The sequence below is a fragment of the Alligator sinensis genome, unplaced genomic scaffold (assembly GCF_000455745.1).
Source record: "Alligator sinensis unplaced genomic scaffold, ASM45574v1 scaffold973_1, whole genome shotgun sequence".
NCBI classification, from domain to species: domain Eukaryota; kingdom Metazoa; phylum Chordata; order Crocodylia; family Alligatoridae; genus Alligator; species Alligator sinensis.
Genome location: NW_005842622.1, coordinates 777,207 through 803,247, shown reverse-complemented (window position 1 = coordinate 803,247; position 26,041 = coordinate 777,207). Strand labels below are relative to the sequence as shown.

At 42.8% G+C, this 26,041-nt stretch overlaps 1 protein-coding gene across 1 annotated transcript; it reads right to left on the bottom strand.

The window, feature by feature from the left end:
- Positions 1 to 554: 554 nt before the first annotated feature.
- Positions 555 to 20,376, bottom strand: ODF3 (outer dense fiber of sperm tails 3). The gene is made up of 7 exons (XM_014524525.2): positions 20,323 to 20,376; positions 16,001 to 16,130; positions 11,867 to 12,064; positions 11,116 to 11,217; positions 8,131 to 8,252; positions 3,801 to 3,941; positions 555 to 1,112 (listed from the first exon to the last, which is right to left on the bottom strand). Exons 2-7 carry the CDS (start codon positions 16,107 to 16,109, stop codon positions 1,023 to 1,025), a joined length of 762 nt encoding a protein of 253 aa, XP_014380011.1. The 5' UTR covers positions 16,110 to 16,130; positions 20,323 to 20,376; the 3' UTR covers positions 555 to 1,022.
- Positions 20,377 to 26,041: the final 5,665 nt, after the last annotated feature.

Here is a 26,041-nt window from a genome sequence, read left to right as displayed (position 1 = left end):
AACATCCAAAGGGAGTAGCTCCTGTGCTTTCTGAATATGATTTCTGGTTGTGGTTGGTCTGTATGCGGCCCTTGTATGTCCTTGGCTAGTGAATGCACACGGCAGTGGTGAGAGGAAGAACGGTGCTTCTTCTGGGTAAAGACAACAGCCCAGGCACAAAGCAAAAAGCTTCCTTTATTTTACACATTCTAATGGAAAGCCAATGGGTTTTTTTAGGGATTTCTGCATTTGCCAGCAGCTCTAATAATGTAATATTTTGCAGAGGCATGAAAACCAGAAACCATAAACTAGTCCATTTATTTTCTCCTACTATCCAAGATAAATGAAGAACAAATGAATTGAGGAAGACTGATGAAAAGTCTATGTAAAGCTTTGCCTGAATATAACTGTAGCGTACATAAAAATTTGTTTTAATACTTCAGGCTGTCTATTTAAACCTTAGTATATAGCTCCATCTAAAGGCAAATGGGTGATCAATAACTTCAAAGTGTTAAATTCAGATTCACTTCCTGGTTTATTTTTCTTAAATCCTAATACCATGATTAAACATACACACACACACACACACACACACACACACACATCAATGGCATGCAGCTAGGGCCATCACAGGACTAAACTCAACTGACTGCCTTATTAGTAGGAAATGGAATGAGATTTTTACACAGGCAATTTTGTGAAAGTCCATAGTCTGAAGAATAGCTGGAGCCAGGTGCTGTGAAGTGGTAGTACTGTACTGATGAAGGCAGCATGATCCACACAGATGACAATGATCTTAGCTTCAATACGCTCTCTTCCTTGCGGAGAGTGGGGACATGGAAGATTCTTTTATAGCAGGGGGCAAATTATACTACTACACATGATAATTTTCTGAATATGGATGCACATCTTTTGTTACAAGTTGGAGATATGACTGCTTCTAAATTTAAGAGGAGCTATGTAAAATCTGGCAGCTTTCAAACATAAAGCAACACGATATGGGAAAATAAATTTAGTTCTTGTAAGACAGCTTTGCAGGAAGGTCAATAGATTTCCATAATTAAAGGCACTGTGTACTCAGAATGCCGGATTCCAAAGGTGATCCCAGAAGACATGGATTTCTTTAGTGTCACCTGGAAGAAGAAAAGTAAATCAAATTAATGGGAGTATTCTTCATTAATTACCTTCACTTCTTGCTAGTTGCCATGGCCTGTACCCTCCATAGTCAAGTACCAGGTCTGAAGAATCCTTGCTACTTACTGCACCTCATGCTCACTATATCTCAGTAAAAAAGAAGTTTGGAGCTGTAAGTGTAAGTGGGGGCAGAGAAAATAGGAACAATGAAGTACATCAGCTGCTCTGCAATTTGAATGAAAAGTTGCAACATTTCTTAGGTGGATGGTATGATCTGGTACTGTTTAACCTTTGAGGCTGGCACTCTGAAAAAAATAAAGTAACAACACTGCTCCTGTATGCACCAGTACTTGCATCAGTTATATGACAGAATATAACTGATGCAAGTCAGTGATCCTTCACGTGAAATTTGCATACATAATTTCACCTTTGCATCCTGTGTAACATAGTGTATTCCTTGCTGCTTTAATTTAACTCTACCTACTAAGCTGGTAATTTATGATCAAGCCTTTTCTCTCAATGAGCTATAAAATATCTTTCAGAGACTACAATAGTACATTTAATTTGATTTCTTACAATTTCTCCATAGCCTAGAGGTAAATATCATACTATGAAACAGTGGCTACATATTCACCATATATTACAGTAGTTGCAGGAAAAAGTTTTGTGCCTCTTTTATAGATGTCCCTTTGAACTATTTACACCTAAGTTTGCTACTATAAGTAGAAGCAAGCCTTATTTGTTTAAAAAAAAAAAAAAATCAGTACACTGAAGGTAACTGCACTTTTTTGATACTGCTCATACAATAAGACTAAGTAAATTTTAATTGCGGCTTTTCCTTTAAACTTTGTGGTTCTCAGATGCACAGATACAACCTTTGTGTTTGCATGTGTTTTCTCTTAGGTTCAAATATTAGAGTATGATATAAATCTCTCTTATGTCTATGCTGTTGGGATAAGAGATGGTGTTGGAACGGATATATATGCACATGTATGCTTAATAAAGGAACTCTCTCTTATGCGTGTCTTTCTGTGCAATTCATCTGTTTTAATAATGCCTTATTAGTGTACGGAGTTTGTTTAGCTTTCAAACATGGCTTCCCCTGCAAGATCACAGTCCCATCTACCAATTTTTCCTTTAAATCATGAATCTATACGTTGAAGATATAGTCATTACTTATTGGAATCTGATTTTTTAAAAAAATATAGATACCAGAGTCCAGTGGAAAAAGCCATGACTCATAATGGCTGAAAGTAAAGACTTCTTAATACCAGTAAAATAAAACACCACAATCCTGCTGCCAAGACTGTTAGTAGGGCTGTGCGAGGCTTCAGACAGAGCTTCGGATGCTTCGGGGGCCTCGTTTGGCTTCCCGAAGCGCTTCGGAGCCGCCTCGGAGATCCGGCCTTAGGGTATAATGGGGAAATAATAAAATACCTATAACTTTGTTGTTTTTATCCGATTTAGATGAAATTTTCAGGGATGGTAGACTCTGCAGAGAGGATAAAGCCTGCCAAGTTTCAAGAAGATTGGTGCAGGGGCCTGGGGGGAACAGCACCCCAAATTCTTGAAAGCAAAACTCCTGTCACGTCTACGTGTTACAACACAGGGGGGTCAAAACTGCAGGGCTGGTAGCTCTTACTGAGGCCACAAAGCCTGCCAAGTTTCAAGAAGATCCGTGCAGGGGTTTGGGGGGAACTGCCCCTCAAGCTGCAGACAAGCAAAACTGGTGCCATGGGTGCTTGTGAGACTGACTGTCTCCGTCTTGGGGTGGGGAGGGGGGAGACTGCTGCAGGCCTGGCTGCTAAGCTGCTGTGTTACCAGTTACCAATCAATCATGATTCACTCAGGGACCAGCTCAATACACAGGACCTAGCTACTACATAACGACTTAACGAGCATCAATTAGCACCTACAAGACCAGGCTAAGGAGAGGAAGAATCAATACAGACAATCAACTGCCCCAAGACAGACACAGTCTTGGCATGAGTTTTGCCTGTCAGCAGCTAGGGGTGCAGGGCCCCAGAACCCCCCTGCACTGATCTCCTCGACACCTGGCAGGTGTCGTGGCCTCAGCAGGGGCCACCATCACTGCAGCTGTCACCCTGCTGCGCCTGAACACACTCAGTGTCACCCGTGGCATGAGATTTGCTTGTCCGCAGCTTGATGTGCCTCAGTAAGAGCAGGCTTCATGGCCTCAGTAAGAGCTACCACCCCTGCAGTTTTCACCCCCCTGTGTTGTAACGCACAGCCAAGACACGAGTTTGGCTTTCAAGAATTTGGGGTACAGTTCCTCCCAAATCCCTCAACCGATATTCTTGAAACTTGGCAGGTTTCATGCTCTCAGCAGAGGCTACCTTCCCTGCATGTTTAATCCATATTGGACAAAAAACAACAAAGTTATAGACATTTCATTGATTCCCCCATTATACCCTATGGCCGGATCTCCAAGACAGCTGCGAAGCTTTGGCCAGATTGAGATGGAAACCCAGTCCGGAGCTCCGGATCGGATCGCGGCCATCTGAAGTGGCTGGATCCGATTGCTGCCGACTCGCACAGGCCTAATTGTTAGTCCTGTAAATTTAGCTACTAACCCTAGTTCACAAAAACTATTGAAGGAGATGCTGAGACAATAAAGGCCAGCTACTGAAAGGAGGAAAAGGGAAACAAGGGCTTTTTTGTCTTACCTTTCCTATATTGTAGGCTGCAGGTCCAGGATGCAAAGTTCTGTCTCCTGGAGGCCTACTTGGTGAGCTCATACTGTACTCAGGTGCTCTGTGTTTGTATGCATCAAGCTTTGGCCTGTTATATGCAGCAGGACCTGGTGTCTGTAAGAGACAGTGAAATCTTTCAGATGAATACATCAACATTGAGGACCCCCCAGCCTCCCCTGAGAATTGCACCAAGCTTGATAGGAAAATGTTATCATAGCATGTAAGCAAAGTTAACAATTTGCCTGAAGAGCAAGTTTTCTCTTTTTATCGTTTGCAACTCCTTCAGAAGTTTCCATTAATTGTTTTGAAATCTGTTTCCAGCTGTTAGGGTAGCCTTTTATGTTTAATGCTTTCAAGTTGCACCTGCTTATAGTGTTGTTTATAGTTTAGCCTTGTTGAATCATTGCTTAAGTTTTGTCCGTATTAACTTTTTGTTTTTTATTATTAGTTGGCTTTGAGTTGTTTTTGTAGAGCTCATAGGTGCTCATTATATTATATCTTTTCTTTTTTATCACTGAGAAGTTATTTTAACATAACATAGCAATGGCCTTGTTACTAGCTTCAATTAACTGAACTTGGCACAAACCAGCTGAATCAGAGGGATGGAAGAATTGGCTATATTAATGAAAGGTGATAAGGAAGACAAATGAACAATTCCCAAAGTAAGACACCAGAAAAAGGCCAAATTTAAGAGGTGTGCTTGTAATGGGTGTGTTAGACAAAGGAATATGCTGAGTGCAAAGAGACCAATCCGAAAGGAGAGAGTCATCAAAGAAGTGAAGTTGAAGAAAAGCATAAAAGCAGGGAGCAAAAAAAATTCATCATCATCAGAAATCTAGCTTTCAACACCTGTCTGGACCCTTCCAGCCCATAACGTACCCTTTGCTTCCAGGAAATGAGTGGCCATCTTTTCTGTCAGAGCAAAGTAACATCTGGGTTTGGGTGAAATTATTGTACTGATTGGTTTTTTTCTCTCTGAATATAAGAACTGCTGAGATGATAATACTTGTTGTACTAATAAAGTTAGACTTTGATTTCAGGACACCGAGTTGTCCAAGACTGATTTTAAGACACTGAGTCATCTACATTTTGATTTTAGGACACAGAGTTGTCTTCATTTGTATTTCATGTTCCATTTAAGGGTTAATTGTGCTCTAACAATCCCCAAGTACTATCTGGCTGTGCTAACACAGCCTTGAGCTTTCTTATATATACCAATTGTAACAAAAGTAATTGAAACACAGCTGTTGTTGTCTGCTCTAAGAAACCTAGGATCCTTCAGATGTCATTGTGTAGCATTTATACTTGCATTTGGTAGCATTTCAATTGTCAGTATAACAGGTATTTAAAAAATGAAAAAGGTTTTTAATTTGGAGATGGGGATCATTGCAGGTGTTTCAAGGGCAATTCTTTACAGATGGCAGAGAAATTTGGGTTTAAACTCTTGTGGCTGCATTTTCAGTAGCAGCTATTCTAAAACTAGGACACTAAAGCCACTGTTTGGACAATACCAAGCACAGTAGGGTTCTGGTATGTAAGTAGGGCTCTAACCTTAAAAATAATAGATATTTTTTCCTCCAGACTAATATTGCATTATGTACATCCTGATGATTTTTTCTTCTCCTCCCCTCCCATCCCATCTCCTTTTTCATAGGGGTGGTCAGTCAACATGATTTTACCTACATTTTTATATACTAAAGCAAGGAGCATGTGGAATAAGCATGAAGAATTGGAAGTCCTAATGCAATAGTGAAAGTACGATGTAATTGGGATAATAGAGCTGGGGAGAGAGAGTTCACATGATGGGAGTACTGTCATGAATGGGTATAGCTTATATAGGCAGGAGGGAAAAGGTGGGGGTATTGCCCTATATATAGAGACATAATCTTATTCTGAGTTGCAGAACAGGGTAAGCCAGGGTTTGACAATGTTCAGCTCACAGAGCCACTGGTTTCAGCCTTCAGAGCTGAAGGGTTTTGACTATACCTGTTCCTATGCCTGTGCTACCACTGCTGAGAAGTGGAGAGGGGGAGAAGCAGCTGTAGTGCAGATACAGCTGGAAGGTGATGAGCACCAATGCAGCTTCCCACTGGCTACAATCTGCACCCATACTACAGCCAAGGACCTGGAAGAAGCTGGTGCCTTGGGAGCAGCTCCCAACTGCCTGGTCCTGGTGTGGCTCAGGCAAAGCCCCCATCACTGATGCACTGCTGAAATCACCTGGCCCATGTCGGACTTGAGCAGGTTGTTCTGGCCCATGACTCAAAGGTTGCTGGAGCAGGCTTATTAAAAGCTTCTGCATCAAGGCAAGAGGATTTCTCCCCTCCCATCACAGTAAGGGTAATGTCACAGTGGGTGTCTGCCATAGACCACCAAACCAGAAAGAAGTGAATGAATCTTTTTTTAAATTAACTGCAGTTTCCAAATTGCAGGACCTAGTTTTCAGGGAAACTATAATTACTGATGAAAACTACTGGTGTGAGACAGTCCATCAAGTTTAGGGGTGTGTCAGGGATAACTTTTTGGTACCAGTGATGGACAGACCAAGTACAGGGTAGCTCTTTTTGATTTGTCACTCAGAAATGGGGAGGAACAGAGAGAAATTGGAAGGTAATGGGTAACAGTAACTATGAAATGATAAGAGTTCAAGATCCTAAAGAAAGGAATTGAGGAGAACAGCAGAATAAAGACTGGGTTTCAGAAAAACAGACTTTTAACAGACTCAGGATCCCGTGGGAGGCAAAACTGAGGGGGGGAAAAAGAAGTTCCAGAGACCTGGTTGTACTTGAAGGAGGCCTTATTAAAGACACAGGAACAAGCTATCCCAATCCAAAGAAAGAAAAGGAAGTTCAGCAAGAGACTGGCCTGGCTAAACAGAGAACTTTTCACTGAGTTGAAACCCAAAAAGGAATCATAGAAAAAGTGAAAATGTGTCCATATTACTAGGGAAGCATATAAGAGAATCACATGGGCATGCAAGGAGAAAACCAGGTAGTCCAAGGCATGATTCGAGTTGCAAGTAGCGAGGAACATAAAAGAGAATAAATAAGAAATAAGACCAAAGGGAAGTGTAGGTTCTTTATTGAACACAGAGGGCAGTCTACTAATAAGTGATGCAGAGAAAGCCAAGGGATTTAATATAGTAGTTCTCAACTTTTCTAGACTCAGGGGACCTCTTGATAGACCCAGGGCATCACTCAGAAAATGTCAGCTCTTAGTTTTCACTAGATTTCTGGCTAGTGAAAAATAATATAGAAATTCTTCTTTCACAAAGAACTCAGAATGGCCACAAGAAATAAGAATGCTTTTAATACTATGGATTCCTCTTTGAAATCTCTGGGTTATCTTGTGAATCATGTTTGCACACCTACTGTAATTTTAGCATCTTCTTATTGCTTCTTCCCAAGCTACCTATCACCGTCAAATTTTCCACCAGTTCTTCCCTATTGATCAGGACAAAATCCAAGACAGGTGATCCCTTAGCTGTATCCTGCATCTTATGGAACTGAAAGTTGCCCTTTACCAAGTTATGAACCAGCTCGACACTGAAGTCCAGAAAATTGAACTCTCACCAGTACCATCCCATTCCCATTTCCATACCATACCTTCCCAGTGCCAGAAATTATTAGAGGCTTGGAAACTATGATTTCTGAGGAAAGATGGAGAGAATTGGGATTATTTAGCCTGGAGAAGAGAAGACTGAGGAGAGATTTAATAACAGTCTTCATATACCTGAGGGACAGGACAAGGAGTAGCATTCTTAAATTGCAGCAGAAGAAATGTAGATTGGATATTAGAAAGAACTTGCTCACAATGAGGGTGGTTAAGCACTGGAACAGACTACTTCAGGAGTTTATGGAATTTCTATCCTTAGACGTTTTCAGAAGCAGGTTAGACAAACATTTGATTGGGTTATTTAATCAGGCATCATCCTGCCTTGAACAGGGGGTTAGCATAGATGATCTTTTGAGGTTCCTTCCATCCCTACTTTTCTATAATTTTATGATTGGGGTTGGTAGAAAGACTAGGTCAAATTTGAAGACTTTGGGAGTATCATTGATTTTGATGGTATTTGAGTCATGTCCTTTGGATAGGTAGATGCTGCAAGTATAGAAGCACCCTGTCTTGATGGTACAGTAAGTAGGACTCTGGATACCACTGTTCATGTGCAAACTGAGTGCTTGGATCTGCTTGTATTTGTATGTTAAGAAAGGACCCAACAATATTTGGAGCCCTTCAGTTTTGGAGGGGGCCTCTGGTTACTGATAAGAATACTTGGAAAGGAGGTAGAAAGGCAGCCTACCTTATGGCGATCCTCATAAAAATAACCTATGTTACTTTTCCATTTCATGGAATAGCAAGGACTAGCTGTTTTGTCCACTGTGTTGGGGCCCAACATCTTAGGGATTGTATATCTGGCAGGACCTGGCAGGAGAGAAGGATAATAATTATTACATTCAGCATGAGTGGTCAAGGATTAGATAGCACATCTAGACAGGGAAGACATTTTCAAACTGAGGCTGGGGAGAAAACAATTCCAACCATGTTGGGGCACCAGTTTGTAATACTGTAGTAGCCTCATGGGACTATCATATAATCTGTTTTTTTTTGCCTTTGTGGACAGGACCCATCTTCATTTTTCTGAGGTTGTGGGATGCTTCACTTAGCATGTTTTACAGCAGCAAAATGGACTTTCTTGGCTGACTGCTTTGTCCTTTGCATCAGTATTCTGATCCTGCCTTATCTGATGCCACAAGCACAGAAGACTTCTCTTGGCCTTCAAAGCCTGTAGTAGCCTAGCCTCATGCTAATTGCCGTGTCTTAAATTATCAACATGTTTGATAATCCCCCTGCTCTGCTCATGCACTTAAACAGTAAGCTATTGGGGAACAGCATTGTCATCACACCCTGTGTTTTGTCCAGGCCAAGTTACAAGAAGGCCCTTCTCTATGATGGGCTGGGGCACTATCACAATATATTTTTTCTTTCTTATTTTTATTATTTCATAAGAGATGATTGCCTTGTTAAACAATACACACAGAAAGGAGCATTTTTCAAAGTATTGTGTATTTGTCACAGGACTCCCATTGACTTCTCCATATTTTCTCACATCACCTGCTCTTCTGTGCTTTCAGCCATTCTTGGTGGTCTTGGGAGTCTGAGCGCCACGTATTCTGAGTAGGAGCAGAGCAATTTCTTGCCTGGCTCTCAGGCTCTGGGACCAGGAGACCAGAAGCTGAGAGCACAGAAGAACATTAGCTGTCTATTCCAATTCCAGCCCCTTGCTCCCTGGGTGGGTAGGGAGTGGAGTCACAGAGCCAAGCAAATCTCTGTTGCACCCAGCTGACTGAAGAGCAGGCTCTTGCATGTTTGCAGTGATTTTTTTTAAGTGGTCTAGTGGGAGGACAGAGTTGGGGGCTTCACATCAACCTGAAGTGCTCTGAAGGAGAATTTGGAGCAGTTCAAATGTATATCTTTCCATGACCAGTGTGCTTGTTTTATTTATTTATTTATTTATTTATTTATTTATGGTTTTGTTTTCCCTGTTTTCAGCATGCACTGGATTTATCATTTATATATGCATGAACTTAACAAACATCAAACACAAACATTGTTTCCCCATTCTGGACTGTGCAAATGTTAATTAGAGTATTGCAGGATTTTCTTCTGAACTAGTGTGCATTTGCCACTGTTCACCTAGGTACTCATTGGTTTGGTTTAACACTGACTGCTCAGATGGCTCCATGGTTTGTCAGGGCCTGCAATCAAAGCTACTAGGGCTGTGCGAAACAGCACTGTTTCGTTTCGACTTCCATTTCACCATTTCGACAGAACAGTGTTTTGTTTTGAGTTTCAGTTCATTTTGAAAGCACTGTTCCATTTTGTTTCATCGAAACTGTTTCATCATTTCAAAGCTGTTTTGATGTTTCACCCATAGGCTATAATGGGGAAGCACAACACTGCCTATAACTTTGTCATTTTTTGGCAGATTTAGATGAAAGCAGCAGGGATGGTAGCCCCTTCTGAGAGCATAAAGCCTGCCAATTTTGAAAGAGATAAGTGCAGGGGTTTCTGGGAAACTGCACCTCAAATCTTGACAGCAAAACTTGTGTCACTTTTAAGTGTGAAGGCATAGGGGGGTGAAAACTGCAGGTATGGTAGCCTCTGCTGTGGGCATTAAGCCTGCCAGCTTTCAAGGAGATAGGCACAGGGGTTTCTCAGAAACTGCTGACAAGCAAAACTCATGACGTGTGACTGCATGTTTATGTTAAGGGGTGCATTCGCTGGTGCTGGGGCCTCTACATGACACATGGCACACTGCCCCAATGAGGCCTCCTCCCCCCCTACAGCCTCAGGCCGGTCCACTGCTTAAATGACAACAGGTATAAAATCACTTAGTGAACACTCTCACAGTAGTACCAGCAGCATCTCAGGCAGCCAAACTGTGGCAGAGCTCTTCTTCCCTCTCCTGCAGGAGCTTCTTTCCCAGCATGTGTTAAGGCGTGCCCTCACTGTGCTCTTCCCCCTCCCTTTCCTTACTTTCTGTTTCCTTGCAAGCAAGCCCAGCTTCAGCTTCAAAACTCGAAATGTTGCGAAACTTCTGAAATGTTTTGACTACCCTCATTTAGTTTCAAAGCTGTTTCAAAGCCCTTCATTTCATTTTGATTTTGCTGTTTCGAGCTCAAAATGAGTTGAAATAGCATTGAAATGAGACAGCCAGCAAAATTTTGCACAGCCCGAAAAGCTAGTCTTTGGTGGCAGAACCCAGTCTATTCTGGAAGAGTAAAGTCACTTTTCCTTGTGATGAAGACTTCTGCTGCCATCTAGAAGCTAGTAGAAGGCAGAAGACTGTCTATACATACCAACTGCTGTAGTCCCTTAAGCAGCTGTATTTCCCTAGGACTTGCTTTGCATCCTGGTGGCTGCCATATTGGAACAGCATGGCAGTGAGCATGTTCCTATAACACCTGCTGTCAGCCAGCAGAAGTTCTGGTGGGCGAAGCAGCCAAGTATAAAATAAGACCTGCATGTCAGGGCTAAAAGGAAAAAGGATTTGCATATTATTTTCAAATGCACCTAAGCAAATGAAGTTGTTTCACATTTTAGTCTGTTAATCTTGATGACAATCCCACTTAGCTCTGGGTATAACACTGGATCCTTTTGAAGCTTTTATCTTGTATCAGAATACTTTCCTCTGGAATCAGACTCAGGACTATCTGCCTTCAGGCCAGGTTTCAACAACAGGAGTCCTACATCAGATTTATTTATTAGTTAATGGATTTTTTACCTGGAGTGCTGTCTACTCTGAAGCTTTTAGATCTAAAGGAAATGGAGTGAATAGGAGCACATTGATAGACATGTTTTCTTGACTTCTCTGGTGAGTAATCACCTAGACAAGAGTAGAACAAAACAACAGTAATGACAGCTTGTCCTTAAAAGCATCCAAAGCAAATGACTTGGTCTGTAGGTTCAGCATACAAAATTCTAGGGCTTCCATCTGACTCATCACACTGTATTGCCTTTTCCCACACATCCTGTCCCCATGGTCCGGTATTGGCATTTCTCCTACCTCCTACAGCAGGGGTGGGCAAAATGTGACTTGTGGACCAGATGTGGCCTACCAGGCCATTCTATCCAGCCCACAGGGCCCCTAAAAGTTTAGAAAATGAATATTTATCTGCCCCTGGCTGCCTGTCATGCGGCCCTCGATGGCTTGCCAAAACTCAGTAAGTGGCCCTCCACTCAAAATAATTGCCCTCCCCTGTCCTACAGCAAGTGCTTACCACCAATTCCCCTCTTGTTCTAGTTCTGCATTCTAGCCCTTCTGTCCACATGCCATTCCTTCTGTATCTCTGCCCCATGGTCCTATGTGGCTGCTCCTCCCACATTTCATCCCCCCCAGCATTGGAGCTGTTTCTGTTTGAGGATATACATACTTTATTCTAAAAAATGTTCTAAAGTTTCCAATCTGTTAAGAGAGGGAGATCACGGACATGCTATCCTCACTTTGGATAGCCTGCTAGAGATGTGCTACTCACTTGGTCCAGGGGTGATCTCTGTTTTCACTATGGGACGTCCAGATATGGTATAAGCTGGGGCAACTTCCTTCCCCCTTCTGGTCATTGAGGCCACATAGTAGCGAGGACCTGGAGAGCAGCTTTCTTTGCAATGTGGCCTTGTCCCACTAATACTATAAGCAGGGGCTTTCTTTTTGGTTGGATTGTGCTTCATGTAACCTAGGAAGAAAGGCTACATTTTCTATGTGTTGACCAAGTCACATTTTAAATTCCCTTTGTATTACAGTGCTAAAGTTATTTGAGTCTTTGGCCTCATGAAATTCCCTTTCAGGACACTGTGTTTCCTTTTGTTTTGTAGGACATATATTCAGTATATCACACATTTTTTCAGATTCTATGTATCTCAGATTTTTCACCCAGCAATAGGTGTCTACTACAGACTGCTAAACTAGGAGGAGGAGCTGGATCTGGAATTTTTCAGAGAACTGATGGCGGCTGCACATTTAAACAACATAGTTTTCATGGGTGCTCTCAGTTACCCTGACATGTGCTGGGAAGAGCACTTGGCCAGATCTGACTGGTCATGTTGATTTTTGACCTGAGTGGAAGAACTTTATTTAGTTCAGAAGGTGAAAGGGTTGAGCATGGGGAAGGCTTTGTTGGATTTTGTTCTAGTCAAAGGGGACAACCTGGTGGGAGATCTGAGGGTAATCTGGGAGACAGTGATCATGAGATGATAGAATTCATTATCCATCATAGGGCAGGGAACTCAGTCAGTAAGGCAGAGGTGCTTGAATTCAGGAAGGCTGACTTCAATGAGCTTAGGAAAATAGTGGGAGAGACCCTATTGGAAGAGGGACTGGAGGGGAAGGGAGTTCAGGAAAGGTGGTCATTCCTCAAAGGAACAATCCTCAGAGAGCAGCAAAGGTCATTCAGGAAAGGTGAAAAGGGCCCAGGGAGTCCTCTTGGCTTACCAGCAGAGTCAAGGAGTGCTTAAAAAAGAAAAAGGAGACTTACGGACAATGAAAACAAGGGGTAGTCACCAAGGAGGAATACACAAGTATAGCCTATGTTTGTAGGGAGATGATAAGGAAGGCAAGGGTGGTAACCAAGATCAGGTTGGTGACCGATATCAAGGACAATAATAAGTTCTTCTTTAGGTATATAGGGAGCAGGAGGAAGATGAAGGGAAATGTGGGGCCCTTGCAGAATGGGACGGAACAGCTGAAAACAGACAGTCAGGAGAAAGCAAAACTGTTTAATGAATACTTTGCACTGGTGTTCCTGCATACAAATGGTGATCACCCACCTGGTCAAATACTGGATGGATGCAGGGGGGCAGTTGCCAAGAAATGATTAGTGTTGAACTGGTGAGAGAGCACTTAAAGCAACTGAATGTCTTCAAGTTAGCAGAACCGGATGTACTACACCTGAGAGTGCTGCAGGAATTAGCTGGAGTCACTGCAGGATCGTTGGTGAAGGATTTGAAAACTTGTGGTGTTTGGGAGAGTTTCTAGAAGACTGGAAAAGGGCCAATGTGGTGCCAGTCTTTAAAAAGGGGATGTGAGAGAACCCAGGAAACTATAGACCAGTTAGTTTGACCTTGATACCAGGTAAAATTTTGGAAAAAATGATCAAAATGTCCATTTGTGAGAGACTGGCAGAGGGCATGATGCTGAAGGATAGTCATTATGGTTTGGGTAGGTCATGTTTGACCAATCTCATCCTCCATGATCAAGTAACAAACCGCTTAGATGTGGGAGATGCAGTTGATGTCATATATGTGGATTTTAAAAAGGCCTTCAGTATGGTCCCCCATGAGACTCTTATAAAAAAACAAAACAAAACTGGGGGATTGTGGGCTGGCAGAGTCCATAGTCAGGTGGGTTGGGAACTGGCTAAGGGTTGAAACCCAGAGAGTGTTAGTGGATGGGTCTGTATCATTTTAGCGGGAGGTGGCCAGTGGTGTCCCACAGGGTCCGGTTCTTGGCCCCATGCTGTTCAACATTTTTGTCAACAATTTAGATGAGAAGGTGGAAAGCATTCTGGTCAAGTTTGTAGATGATACTAAGTTATGGGGAAAAGTGGTTAAACTAGGGGATAGGATGTGGATACAAACAGGCCTGGGCAAGCTGGAAAGGTGGGTGGAACAGAACCAGATGCAGTTCAATAAGGATAAATGCAGAGTACTTCATTTGTGCAGAAGTAACTACCAACATGAATATAGGTTAGGAGGAGATATCCTGGCCAGCACGATGACTGAAAGGGATCTCAGGGTTATGGCTGATCACTGGATGAACATGAGCCACCAGTTCGATGCTGTAGTCAACAGAGCTAATAACATACTGAAATGCATTAGTTGATGTGCTGCAAGCAGAGCTAAGGAAGTGATACTTCCTCTACTTGGTGGTGGTGAGACCCCAGTTGTGTCCAGTTCTGTGTGCCACACTTCAAAAAAGACGTGGAAAATCTTGAAAGGGTCTAGAGAAGGGCCACAAAATGATTAAGGGCCTGTAGGACAAACCTTATGAGGAAAGACTAAGGGATGTGAGACTGTTCAGCCTGGGGACAAGAAGACTGAGGTGGGATTTGGTGGCCATCTATAGGTATGTAAAGGTGAATATCAGGAGCCAGGAGAAAAACTGTTCACTAGGGTGCCCCAGGGGAGAAGAAGGAGCAATGGCCATAAATTGTTAAAGGATGGTTTCAGGTTGGATGTAAGGAAAGAAGAACTTCTTTATGGTAAGGGTGACCAGAATCTGGAATAGACTTCCCAAGGAGGCGCTGTAGTCCCCAACCTTGGAAGTCTTCAAGAGGAGACTGGACAGACACCTTGCTGGGATCATTTGATCTCAGCAGTATTCCTGCCCAGAGCAAGAGGATTGGAATCAATAATCTTTTGAAGTCTCTTCCAGCCCTTGATTTTTATGATTCTATGAAAAAATGAGCTGTCCGGTTTTGTTCTCATACCAGTGACTAAGGGTTTGGAAATATAGTAAAATAGATATTCCATGATAGTTATTTTCCAAGTATAGATGAAACCTAAGGTCCCTTTCAAAGTAAAGTGACTGCACTAAAATTTTTAAACTGCACAAAAAATTGTTCAGTCATACAGAAGAGGAATTCTTTAAACAATATGTGTTAGAGCTCTGACAGGAAGACACCATCTTAATGACAGGACTGCAAAGTCTGAGAAAATTGCTATCTGTGATCAGTGTCAAAATTAACCAGAAGTTAATTAACCAGATTTCAAATTAATGAGAAGTAAATGTAAAAAATTCTTATAACTAATTGTCGCAGAGGGAGGGGGGGGGGGTGTCTTTCTAATGCATTCTAATAAGAGATGTTACCTGTCATGAATTCTGATGCTTGTAGGTACAATTACGTTGCTAACATGGTAATTTCACACCAAAAGCAGCAATTGCCACTTAATGAAGCAGCAGTAACTGATATTTTAAAAATTGATTTAGACAATTCCTTCTGAATGAATTATATTTCTGTTCTATGTTAGAAACTACAGTGATGGATGCCTTAGAAAAAGGTATTAAAAGCCAATTGCAATTTACACAAGCATGAGGCAGAAGAAGAGAAGAGCCAATACTAGCTGCCTTTTGCAAACAACCATCTTTAAGTTCTTGGTGTCACAGACAGGCAGCTTACCTTGCCTTGAATTCTCTGCGGAGCAAGTCACGGATGGTGGAAAATGCAATTAATCGTAAAAGTAATATTCTTTATGAATTTCCCAAAAACTTTCACTTTTTGCAATCCCTGGTCTGTGGAAATTTGTGCCTAATTCAGCCTTGTGCTTTTGTCATGAAAATTTACCATCTCAGCAATAAAATCTATTTGTCATAGAGAAAATTAGAAGAATGATTGATATTAAAACACTATTTGAAGTAGTATCAGGTAGGTGTGTACTAAGTAGAGTCACTCAGTTCTTTCTGCTAGGTTATAAAAAAAAAAAAAAATTACTAATATTCAGCAGCAATGTGGGAAAAGTTATACTAATTGTCACACCAAAGATAGTGAAGTTATTTAAATAAAATATATGTGAGTGTACACAAAATGAATGATCTGAACTGATCTAAACTTTGTGTTTAAATTATTACTATGAACCAGGTTCCCTAGAGTTCTGTATCTGTCTGTGCTTTTTACCTGTTGTTCCCTGTATTGAGTACTTGGGTCCTGGACCAGTATACCGGGCTGCTATTGGTATCCTTGGCCGATGTGGTCTCCAGGTTCCCACCCAAACTCTGTCACCCATAGTGGGAGCTGGTTACAAAGCCTAAAGAGAAAGTAGAAGCGTTAATAATATATTCTTTGAAAGAAGAAGAGTTCTTTTTCTTTTGAGAGTTTCAAAAAAACATTCTCAACCTGGCCCTGAAATTGTACTACACCCAAAGGCTAGTTGTAGGCATAATGGATCTGTGTTGAAGGAACCATGTTTTGTACCTCCCCTAGGGCCACTGCTGCCAGCAGCATGGTATTACTGAGGTAATACACAGCTGTTTGATGAGATTTTCCTTGGATATCAGTCTTGCTACATTTCCTATAAGGTGAATACTCTCAGTAATGGGGACAGGACAGCTGAATCCTGCTATTGAGGTCCCTCTTGAAGTGATAAAGAGGGCATTTCCCAGTATCCAGAACCAGGACTTGTTTGATATTTCAAAGGGATCTGTTTCCCTGCCCAGTCATATCATTCACTGTAAAGCAGGCCCCAGGTTTACCTGCTCTCTGTCACTGGTCATTGTATTGTGCACCCCAGCAGTCTTCCACACTTCTGTCCACACCACACTGCATGGAGGCATACAATGCTCACTGGCTGTGCTTGACCTATGACAAATTCTAGAGATCGAGCAATGTAGATGCCTAAGAGTGTAGCTGGACACGTATCGAGTGACACTCTAAAGTAGCTCTCATCTCATTTCCAGGATTTGCCATGCATGGAGTTGTAGTGAGCAGACCACTAGTTTCTCAGTTGGAAGTGAATGCAGTTAGCTTCTCTCAGCTACTACATTTACAGAAGAGGGAGTTGGTTTTTCTCCTCCCTCACCACATCAATGAAATTCCAGCTTCAAAATCCTTGGTTCTTGTTGGTGAAGTATAGGAAAAGGAACATCCTAAGTTTTAGTTTATAGCACTGAACATTAAAAAAAAAAATCATTGTTCTTTGACTTTGAGTGATACAAATCTACTGTGGCAGTAGTTTTCAAACTTCCAAAAATCAAAGAACTTTTTTGCATCACTTCTTCTACCATAGAACCCCTTCCCCTGGCTCTGGGGGCTGCATAAGTTGACATGGAGCCAGGCGACCTGACCTGGCAGTGGTGATACACTGTCTCCTGGTCTGCTCTGCCATTACCCCCAATCTCTTTATGACCTCTCACAGAATCCCAGGGCTCCACAAAACACAGTTTGAAACCTCCTGGACTATAGAAATAAGGATCCAATCCTTTCTGTGTTCTTCTGATTTCAGTGAGACTCCTGTGTACAGACTGATTTAAGGATAAGCCTCTGAACAGGTAAGCCCATATGATATTTTACACTCCCCTTTCAGACTATACTGCATTAAAGTACACCAGGGCAATCTGTACTACAGAAGGATTTTCAATGCACAGGAAGAACAAAGCCGTACTCTTCCTCTCTCCGCCTCTCCACAAAATTCCACCAAATTATACAATAGAAACATATAAGGTAAAACCTAATCATGTAAGTCAGAATTATCTGTGTGAGTAAAGTTTTGCTGGATTTTAGCTTTATCTCTTCTCATCACTCCTCTATGTTAAGGTTAGGCAAATTATAAAGGAAGTGGATGGAGGGAAATGCCATAAGAAGAAAAAGCCTACTTTTAGTCGGCTGAAATAGTTCTTCCCTCAGATGAGCTCGAAAAACTAAAAGGGGTTAGGGCTTAACACAATATGCCAGTCTCCAAACTTGTCAAGCGACCTTGGGTGAATCTGATATCTTTTATTAGATGAGAAAAGATATCAGATTCACCCAAAAAACCTTGTCTGCCTATGTCCTTAGACCAACACGGCTACAACCTACACCCCTCAAGCTACCTTGTCATGTATATACTGCGCACTCATTTTATAAAAAAGAAAATCATATTGTTGCAACATGAAGGACTCACTAGAGAGCTCTGGAGTTTCCTTTTTGAAGGCAACGCAACCAGGAACCTACTGTGTAGGTTGCCCAGTTGGAATCTTCCTGCTAAAACTAGGATATGCAAAGAAACTAGATAACATTCTGCCTGTATCTTGGAAAGATCTACTGTATGGTCACATTATGCCACAAATTAATATCTGCTTAATAAATGGACTTGTAGATGTGAGGTATCATGTATAACATTGCAAATGGCCATTTAGGAGTTTTAATTTCTTTATCTAAAGATAACTGGTTTTAGGGACTTGATGTTTTTTTCTTCAGAGTACCCAGTTATCACGTCTCTAGACAGTTCCAGTAGTTCTTCAAAGACATTTTCAACACCAATATGCTACATCAGGATGCAAATTTTGAGATAAGCATGTTCAGTGCTTGAAGATGTGAGACCAGTAGCACTCTGCCTATATCCCAATAGCTTCCTTACTACAAAGCTTTTTATGGATTATTGCTTCTCTAGGATCAAGGAAACACACTTGCTCCTAGATATTCCCAAGTACATTTAAAATCATGTTGCGACTGCAGTTCATGTGGCTCCCCAAAAATGCTCGTAAATGTTAATTTCAGAATTTCTTGTGGTCAGTAGACAGAGTAGAACTGTGTTCTAAAGGCCTTGTTACACCTTGAACTTAGATCTACTCAAATGTTGATAACTGTTAGTGCTAGCTCAAGTTTGGAGCAGACACACCTTAAACCTAACAGACTTCTCTGACTTCCCCCACCCTGCACAGCTGTGCCTTGCCACTGAGAAGCCTAGTGATCAGGGGCAAGACCAGGAGCTGTAACTGTGAGTTGCTGCTGAAGGGCCGGTGACCAGGACAGATTTCTATCCCTGCTCTAGGTGATGGTGTGTGAGACATGGGTTTTGGGGGGTAAGAACATGAAGCTAGGAGGTGGAGAGTTAATGGGATGGAGCGGGTAATAAAATGGGAAGTGGAAAAGAAATTGGGGTTGGGGAAGCATGGTGAAATGAAGGAAGGCAGCCTCTGAAGGATAAAATAAAAAGAAGTAACCCCCCCCCCCCCCCGAACAAAAAAAAAAAAAAAAACCCCCCCCCCCCCCCCCCGAATTTAAAAATTAATTTCCCCCTAAAACCCACTCCTAGACCTATCTGTGCCCTGCAACCTGGCTAGCTGGTATGTGTTCTGCAGGCTGCTTGCCAGGGTTGTACCCCTGCAAGTGGAAAGGTCATATCACCAGAGGTTGAAGGGGGAGTTGGCTTAGTGCTAGCACCACCTTCTAGGGCAGTAGAGTTCAAGAAAATTTGTCCACACAGAAAAGGAGGGTATGGAAGAGACACTGCATCCTGAGATGCTGAAGGACTGCAGCTTGGGCAGTTCATTTGTTGGGAGTGGCCACACATTAATGGAACATGAGCTAGGTAACATGGATCACAGACATGGGTGACTGGTGCCTCCTGAGTCTGGGGGGGCACCAGATCGCTGAGGGGGGCGGGAGGGTGTCCCCCAGCTGCCGATCACTGAACCAGCGGTGAAACCAGAAGTGCACTTCCACTGGCACTTATGGTTTTGCAGCTGGCATTTCCAGGGGGTGCAAGGCTGATTTCAGGGGGTGCACATGCACCCGCATGCACCCCCCTACATGTCACCAATGATCAGAGATAAATCTGCCCTGGAGTGGTGTAACTTTAAGCTGCCTAAAGTGTGCTTGGAACTAGTTTCAGGTGTTAACATGTGGCTAATGCAGGGGTTAAGAGCTCCAGGAGCCACCTAAAATTAACATGTAATGAGGCCCTAAGATTCCTTCTCAAGGTATGTGTCCTAAGTAATAAGTATGCTGAATCTCCAAAATGAATTTGTGAGGGGAATTAGCAGAATTGTCTCTGGAATTTGGCTGGGGTAGGTTTGAACTGTGCTTTCCTTTATATAATGCCTGGTAAATTCCAACAATCTTTGTGTTAGTTGTTCATGGAGCTGTGGTTCATGGAGCTGACAGAATACTTGCACTTTTTACATGATTGTGTACCTTCCCTAATAATATGTGATTGCCGTCAGTCTTTACTAATCATTTATATATCAAGGTGTTATTTTAAGAAAAAAGTTGAAAGTATACCAGCCCAGAAATATTGAACCATTTATGCCCTACAGAGAAAATTATTTGTTAGTACGATCCTCTTAACTTCAGTTCGCAATGAGGTGCAAAATTTGGATTCAACCCTGATCCTATAGACACACCTGGAAGTTATGCTGCTAAATTCACTCAGAACCAGTATAACAAATTAGTGAACCTAAACCAGGAAAGAAAAGACAAAACTGGAAAATTCCCAACTAGATGAACAGAAAATAATTTACCTCTTTTGTCCTTTGAAGTCCAAGTATATACAGATAGCCCTGGCTTCTCTTCTGTTCTCTTTTTATTACGGGGGTGGGGGAAAAAAAAACAAAACTGGGAAGAGAAGGCAGGATACTGGCAGGGCAGGCCGAGGTTTCTCCCTCCTTGCAGATTGTGGGAAGAACTTTCGTGAAATGGTCATAGAAAACTCACAATTATCTTGCACACCAGCGCTGAGTGTTCTAGAACACTACCCAGCAGTGGGATTCAAGTGCTGGTGTCAAGATTTCATGAATCATTCCTGTAGCTTCAGTGTCTTGGCTCTACTTTTGAAATAATCAATTCCCAAGCAGCAAGACCCTCAGATTGGCACAAGGACCTTGAGTCCTGAGGGCAGCCCAGTTAAATAACTACTGATCAGTCTTTCTGCTAGCATCTGTCTCTAGTTATTGCTGGCTCATGTTTTCACATGATGGTAGTTAGGCAGCAGAGTCAGAGTCAAAGCATTTGCATATGTGTATATATTGAGTTCTTCCTTTGATGCTCCAAAAGAAGGCCATTGCATTTTGGAGCTTAAAGGAAGATTTTTTGAAAGCAACTTGTTCCCATTTTCAAAAGTAACTTAGGCAGAGGACCAATTTTTCAAAAGGTTTTGGACTCCTACACACACACACACACACACACACACACACACACACACACACACACACACACACACACACACACAGAGCCCAGTGGAATTTTCAACAGCACTTAATCAGGTGAAGTGCCTACCCCATCAATTTCAATGGGCTAGTCCCTTTTGAACATGGGGTTTAGGCTCCTAAGCAACTTGAGTATTACCCTTTACTGACGTTGCTTGGGCATTTTTCAGAAAGAGCCCAAATAACACAAAGCAGCCAGATTTTCTCCTCCCATAGGATTGCAAAGTTCCATCTGGCCTGCACACCTCTGTTTCTGGGTGACACCATACAGCAGTACCCTAGCAAGGGAGGGGTGAGCAGGGCGACCACCCCGGGCACCAAGGCGAAGGGGCACCAACAGCACTGCCCAGCTGGGGCAGGACATGGGACGGAGCCATGAGAGGCTCATTTTGGGGGTCACGGGGATGGGGGAAGGGTGGCTCCTGCTGTTGCATGCACTCCCAGGCAAGCACGGGGGGTGATGTGCCCCCTGGATCTGTGTGTGGGGTGAGGGTGGGCTGCTGCTGCGGACTTTGCCCCAGGCACCAAACTTCATTGCTATGGCACTGCCATGCAGGGTTGGACAGCAAAGGGTACAGCATGAGCCGGCTTCCCTGCCTGCTTTTGGCTAATCAGAGAGCACTATGAAACAGGACAGTGAGCATATACCTTAGCCCTTCCTGGTCTGGCTGTTCGGACAGGTACATGGGGCTGTTTACCTGATGGCAGTAGAGGTGACACCTGGCTGAGAACCACTGCAGTAAGTCAAGACAGCACAACAGTTGTTCTTAACTGGGGGACAGCCAAATGCATAAAAGTTGGGGGTGGGGGATGTCCTGATTCTCATATGGTTGAGGTAGACTGGTCCAGGGGAAAGGTGTGATACATTTATAGGCTGTCTCAAGGAAATGACTTCCAATTAGGCTTTAAAAAATAGCCGTATTTTGAAAACCTGACTTCCTTTACTTGAAGTGCAAGTTTCAGGTGCAAATGAATGTGGATAAGCTTGGTCCCACCAATTATTTATAGCTGCAATTATTCTCAATTGGAGATGCTAAAACCTGATTTGAAAAAGTAAAAATAATGCCAATGAGTAAATTTTATATCATACTTTTCATTCATTCATCTATCCTAGTAGTTTTTCAAAGAGTGGTCACATACTATTGTCTTCATATTCAGATGGGTAAACTGAGATGCAGAAGTGAAGTGACTTGCCCACCGTTTGTCAACAGGTCAGTGTTAAAGCTGGGAATAAAAGATGACTCACTTGAATCCTAGTCCAGTGTTGTATCCATGGTGACCAAGAGGTCTAAATTCTAGGTGTAAGTCAGCAAAGAAGCAGAAAGGGAAGTCCACGAAAGAGTAGGCCAGGAATTGAATCCGAACTCTGCAATTTTTACTTTACTTGCGGAAAATGCTTGGTCATATTGTACTCTGTATAGAAATTAACTCTCCATCTGAGAAGGCATGAATTAAACTAATAATACAAGGGAGAGACCTAAATGCTCCATGGGCAAAAAAAATGTTGCATATATTTACATCAATGGAACAGTGGAATGGAAAGAAGACAAAATTAGAAAAAAGTTGTTTGTCCAGAGGAAAATAAATTATGAAACTGAATTAACTTCTTATTTAAAGAAATAACTTCATCAACGTTGGTAGAGTTCTACCAGCTTTACACAAGTGTATAGATCAATGGTTCTCAACCTTTTTTGGACTTTAAAGCACCTCTTATAGGACTTGAGTCACCCTTCTATGACTTTCCTGAATTGAGTGACATTCAGTTTCAAAAAGTAATTTCTATGTTGTAGTGTTCACTCTTTGCAGAGGCTGGGAAGTGGATATGAGGGATTAGCTGGGTAGAGACAAACCTAAGCCTGCGCTTGACTGCTTATCTCCTCAAACCTTGTTCATCTCCTCACACTTTGTGGCATCCTTCAAAGGATCTGGTGGCAACCCCAGGATGCCACAGTTCCCTGGTTGAGAATCGCTGATATCAGCACCATACCTTGACTTCTGGCGGCCCCAGGTGAACTTTTAGTATTGGACCCCACTTCACCAGAGATAATGATAATACTAATTGGACAGTGAAAAAAAAATTACCATTTTTGGGCCCCCTTTCTGTCCAGGCCCCAGCTGGCCTCCTGGTTCACTCATGCCTATGTCTAGCAGTGGCAGCACTGGGAGTGGAGTGGCAGCGAAATTTGGGGTGGATGCAGCATCCTCCCAGCACTGCCTGCACCCACTGCAAGCCCAACCCCCACCGAGAAGAGCCACATACAGCCCACCCCACCGCACCCCACACAGATCTGAGGGGCACACCCCCCCCATGCGCTCCTGGGGTGCAATCAGTAGCGGGAGCCCCCTCCCTCCCCATGAGCCACAGCTCCGGCCCCCCTGCCTCCACCCCACCTGAACAGCCCCTGTCCCTGCCCTCTCCCTCACCATGAGGGGCAGTGCTAATCTATGCTACGCTGTGGTGCTTTAATTAGAGCAGTTACATTCTAATTAAAGCCTCCTCTATCCCATCAGGGGTAGGTGGTATATGGACTTGGCTCTCTCCTGCCTGATGTCTTACCGAAGTGTCAGGGTGAAGGTCAGGACTACCACCCTCCGGTGTTATGTTCTCGCCTGCTACGCCTTTGATGTTTTTCTTTAAGGTTGGGAGCTGGTTATGCTGGCCAGTAGGTCCGGGTCTGCTCCTCAGATGATTTTCTTCATGAGCCTCCACCTTCCCTTACAGCCCACCTGTACCACATCCAGCAGTTTGTGTGTGGGTCTTTGAGTTATTGCCCAGGTTTGTGCCATTAAATGTAAATTCATCTCTTCTATGGGAAGTTTACCGAGTACTTGTATAGCTGCTCTGGCTAGGCTACATGATGTGCTATATGGACTTCTCCTTGTGGGTCCCTCTATTGGGCTTACCTCTGGGAGGGGAAGTCTGTCTACCAGCAATTCACTGCCAGTCCATGGCTTCCCTAGTCCTCAATAGGTTCATTCCTTAAACAGATAGTTGTCTTGGTCAGATGCTCCTAGTTAATTCGTTTGAAGTCTGCCAATCAATCAATTTAAATAGACTCCATATAGGGCCCCTTAAACTAATTCTTTGGCATTTCCAGGGTCAATTAACTTAAATGAACTCAACTGAAATCATTTCACTCAGGATCTAGAGTCACTCAATTCAGTGGGATCCCTGAGTCCATACACTTAAATTAGTAGGCTGGGATCAATTTATTAAGAGTTGGTATGCTTAAAACAATTCATTAAGAGGCCATATACATGAATCAGTTCACTGAGGGTCCCTACACTTGACATGATTCACTGAAAATTCCTGGGGTAAATCAAATTAAATCAATCCTATGTGTCCTGCTGGCAGCACTACCCCTTGCCCAGGGGGGAAGGGGAGGGAAACCGCACACTCTTGGCATCAGCAGTGCAGGGAAGTGTCTTACCCTTTTTCACTGGCAATAGTATGTAGTCCACACTGTGCCCATACACCCACGTGCCACAGATCCTTGGAGCTTCAGTCTTTACCCAAATGGACCTTCCTGGCTTCCTGTAGTCGAGGGTCCTTCATGTGGTCAGTGGTCCTCTGACCACATATACCAGCTGCCTCATGCTGCCTTGCACTTTTCTCCTGGGACGGTGTGAACCTGTGTCCCCCCTCTCTGAATGCTGCTGTCTCTCCCTGGCTTCCCCTCTCCAGGGCCAGAAGTACCTCTCTGTGCTCTTTTGCTGCCAATCCAGAAGGAGCACTCACTGCAGAAATGTAGCAAGACTTTCCTTGCTCCTGCTGGGCTCCTTCTCTCACTTGTGATAAGTATGGAGGAATTGCAGGTCTCAGGGCTTTCCCCCTGCCCCACACTTCTCTCCCTCACATCCACTCCTGGAGCACATGTAAAAACTCCCTTAGGTGTTCTTCCAAACGTATCCTTTGTCTAGCCCAATGAAAAGACTTATGTCAAAATGCACAATGTGCTCCTGATTATAAAGAAATATGTTTGTCCCTGTTCATTTATCCACCTCAGAAACTTTAAGTTGTACCTGTCCTCAAAATCAAAACTTTTTTAGGAATCTAAGGGAAGCCTATTCACCTTTACTGATGTGGAAAGAATTAACTTGCATTTGGGTGGAGTAGGGTCGTGTGTGTTTTTAATAATCTAAACAAGTTCTTAACTACTTTATCAGTTTGCCAGGCTCTGTAAGATATTTACCAACATTTTTGAGATCTCTAGCTTCCAGGACTGAAAAAGCTGTTGATGTTAACTTGCTGCTATCAGGCAGAAGGCAGGGAAGAGTAAGACCTTATAGATTAGCTAATTCAGAGGAGCATGTGTTATGCATCTGCTGGCACATCTACACATGCATTAATGCAATAACACCATAATTACCTGTAATAACAAGTACTAACTTAAGCAGCAATTGGCACTGCTGCTTAGTAACACAATGTTTTGTGCACTTAGTAGCACAATGTTTTTGTGATGCTAATGCACAATAGACTAATTCTGCTGCTCATTATTGCATTAGCACGGCTTTCACCATGACATGCTAATGTGCAGTAGCATTAGTCTACTGCGCTTTTAACCTCTTGTATAGATGCTCCCAGTATAAGTTTATAAGATGCTACTTTGGCCTGCCTTCTGCCTGACTTCAGATTAATACAGCTAACTCACTCTCGTTGCAGCTCTAAGTAACAATGTGTGCCACATATTGAATGTGCTACTTGCCTGTAAATGGTTGTCTTCATCTGTTACTGGGCAAATGTCTTGCTTAAAGCAGTAGTTTGTTAGTGAGGGTAATGGGGGGCAAATTCTTCAATGTCAGCATTTAAGTATCTTAAACTATTTTAAGACTGATTCCTTATTTTTTAGCAAGAGAAACAAATCCCTAGATTTTCCACACGTGTCGATTCTGAAGAATGAGGGTACGAACTGTGTTGTGGATGTCCAGACCCGTTATATCTCACTGGTGTCATGTCACATTTGTTCAGTTTTCACATGAAAAGAAAAAAACCCTTTTCTCAACACCGTTCCAGAAGCCCACTCCTTCTCCCCTT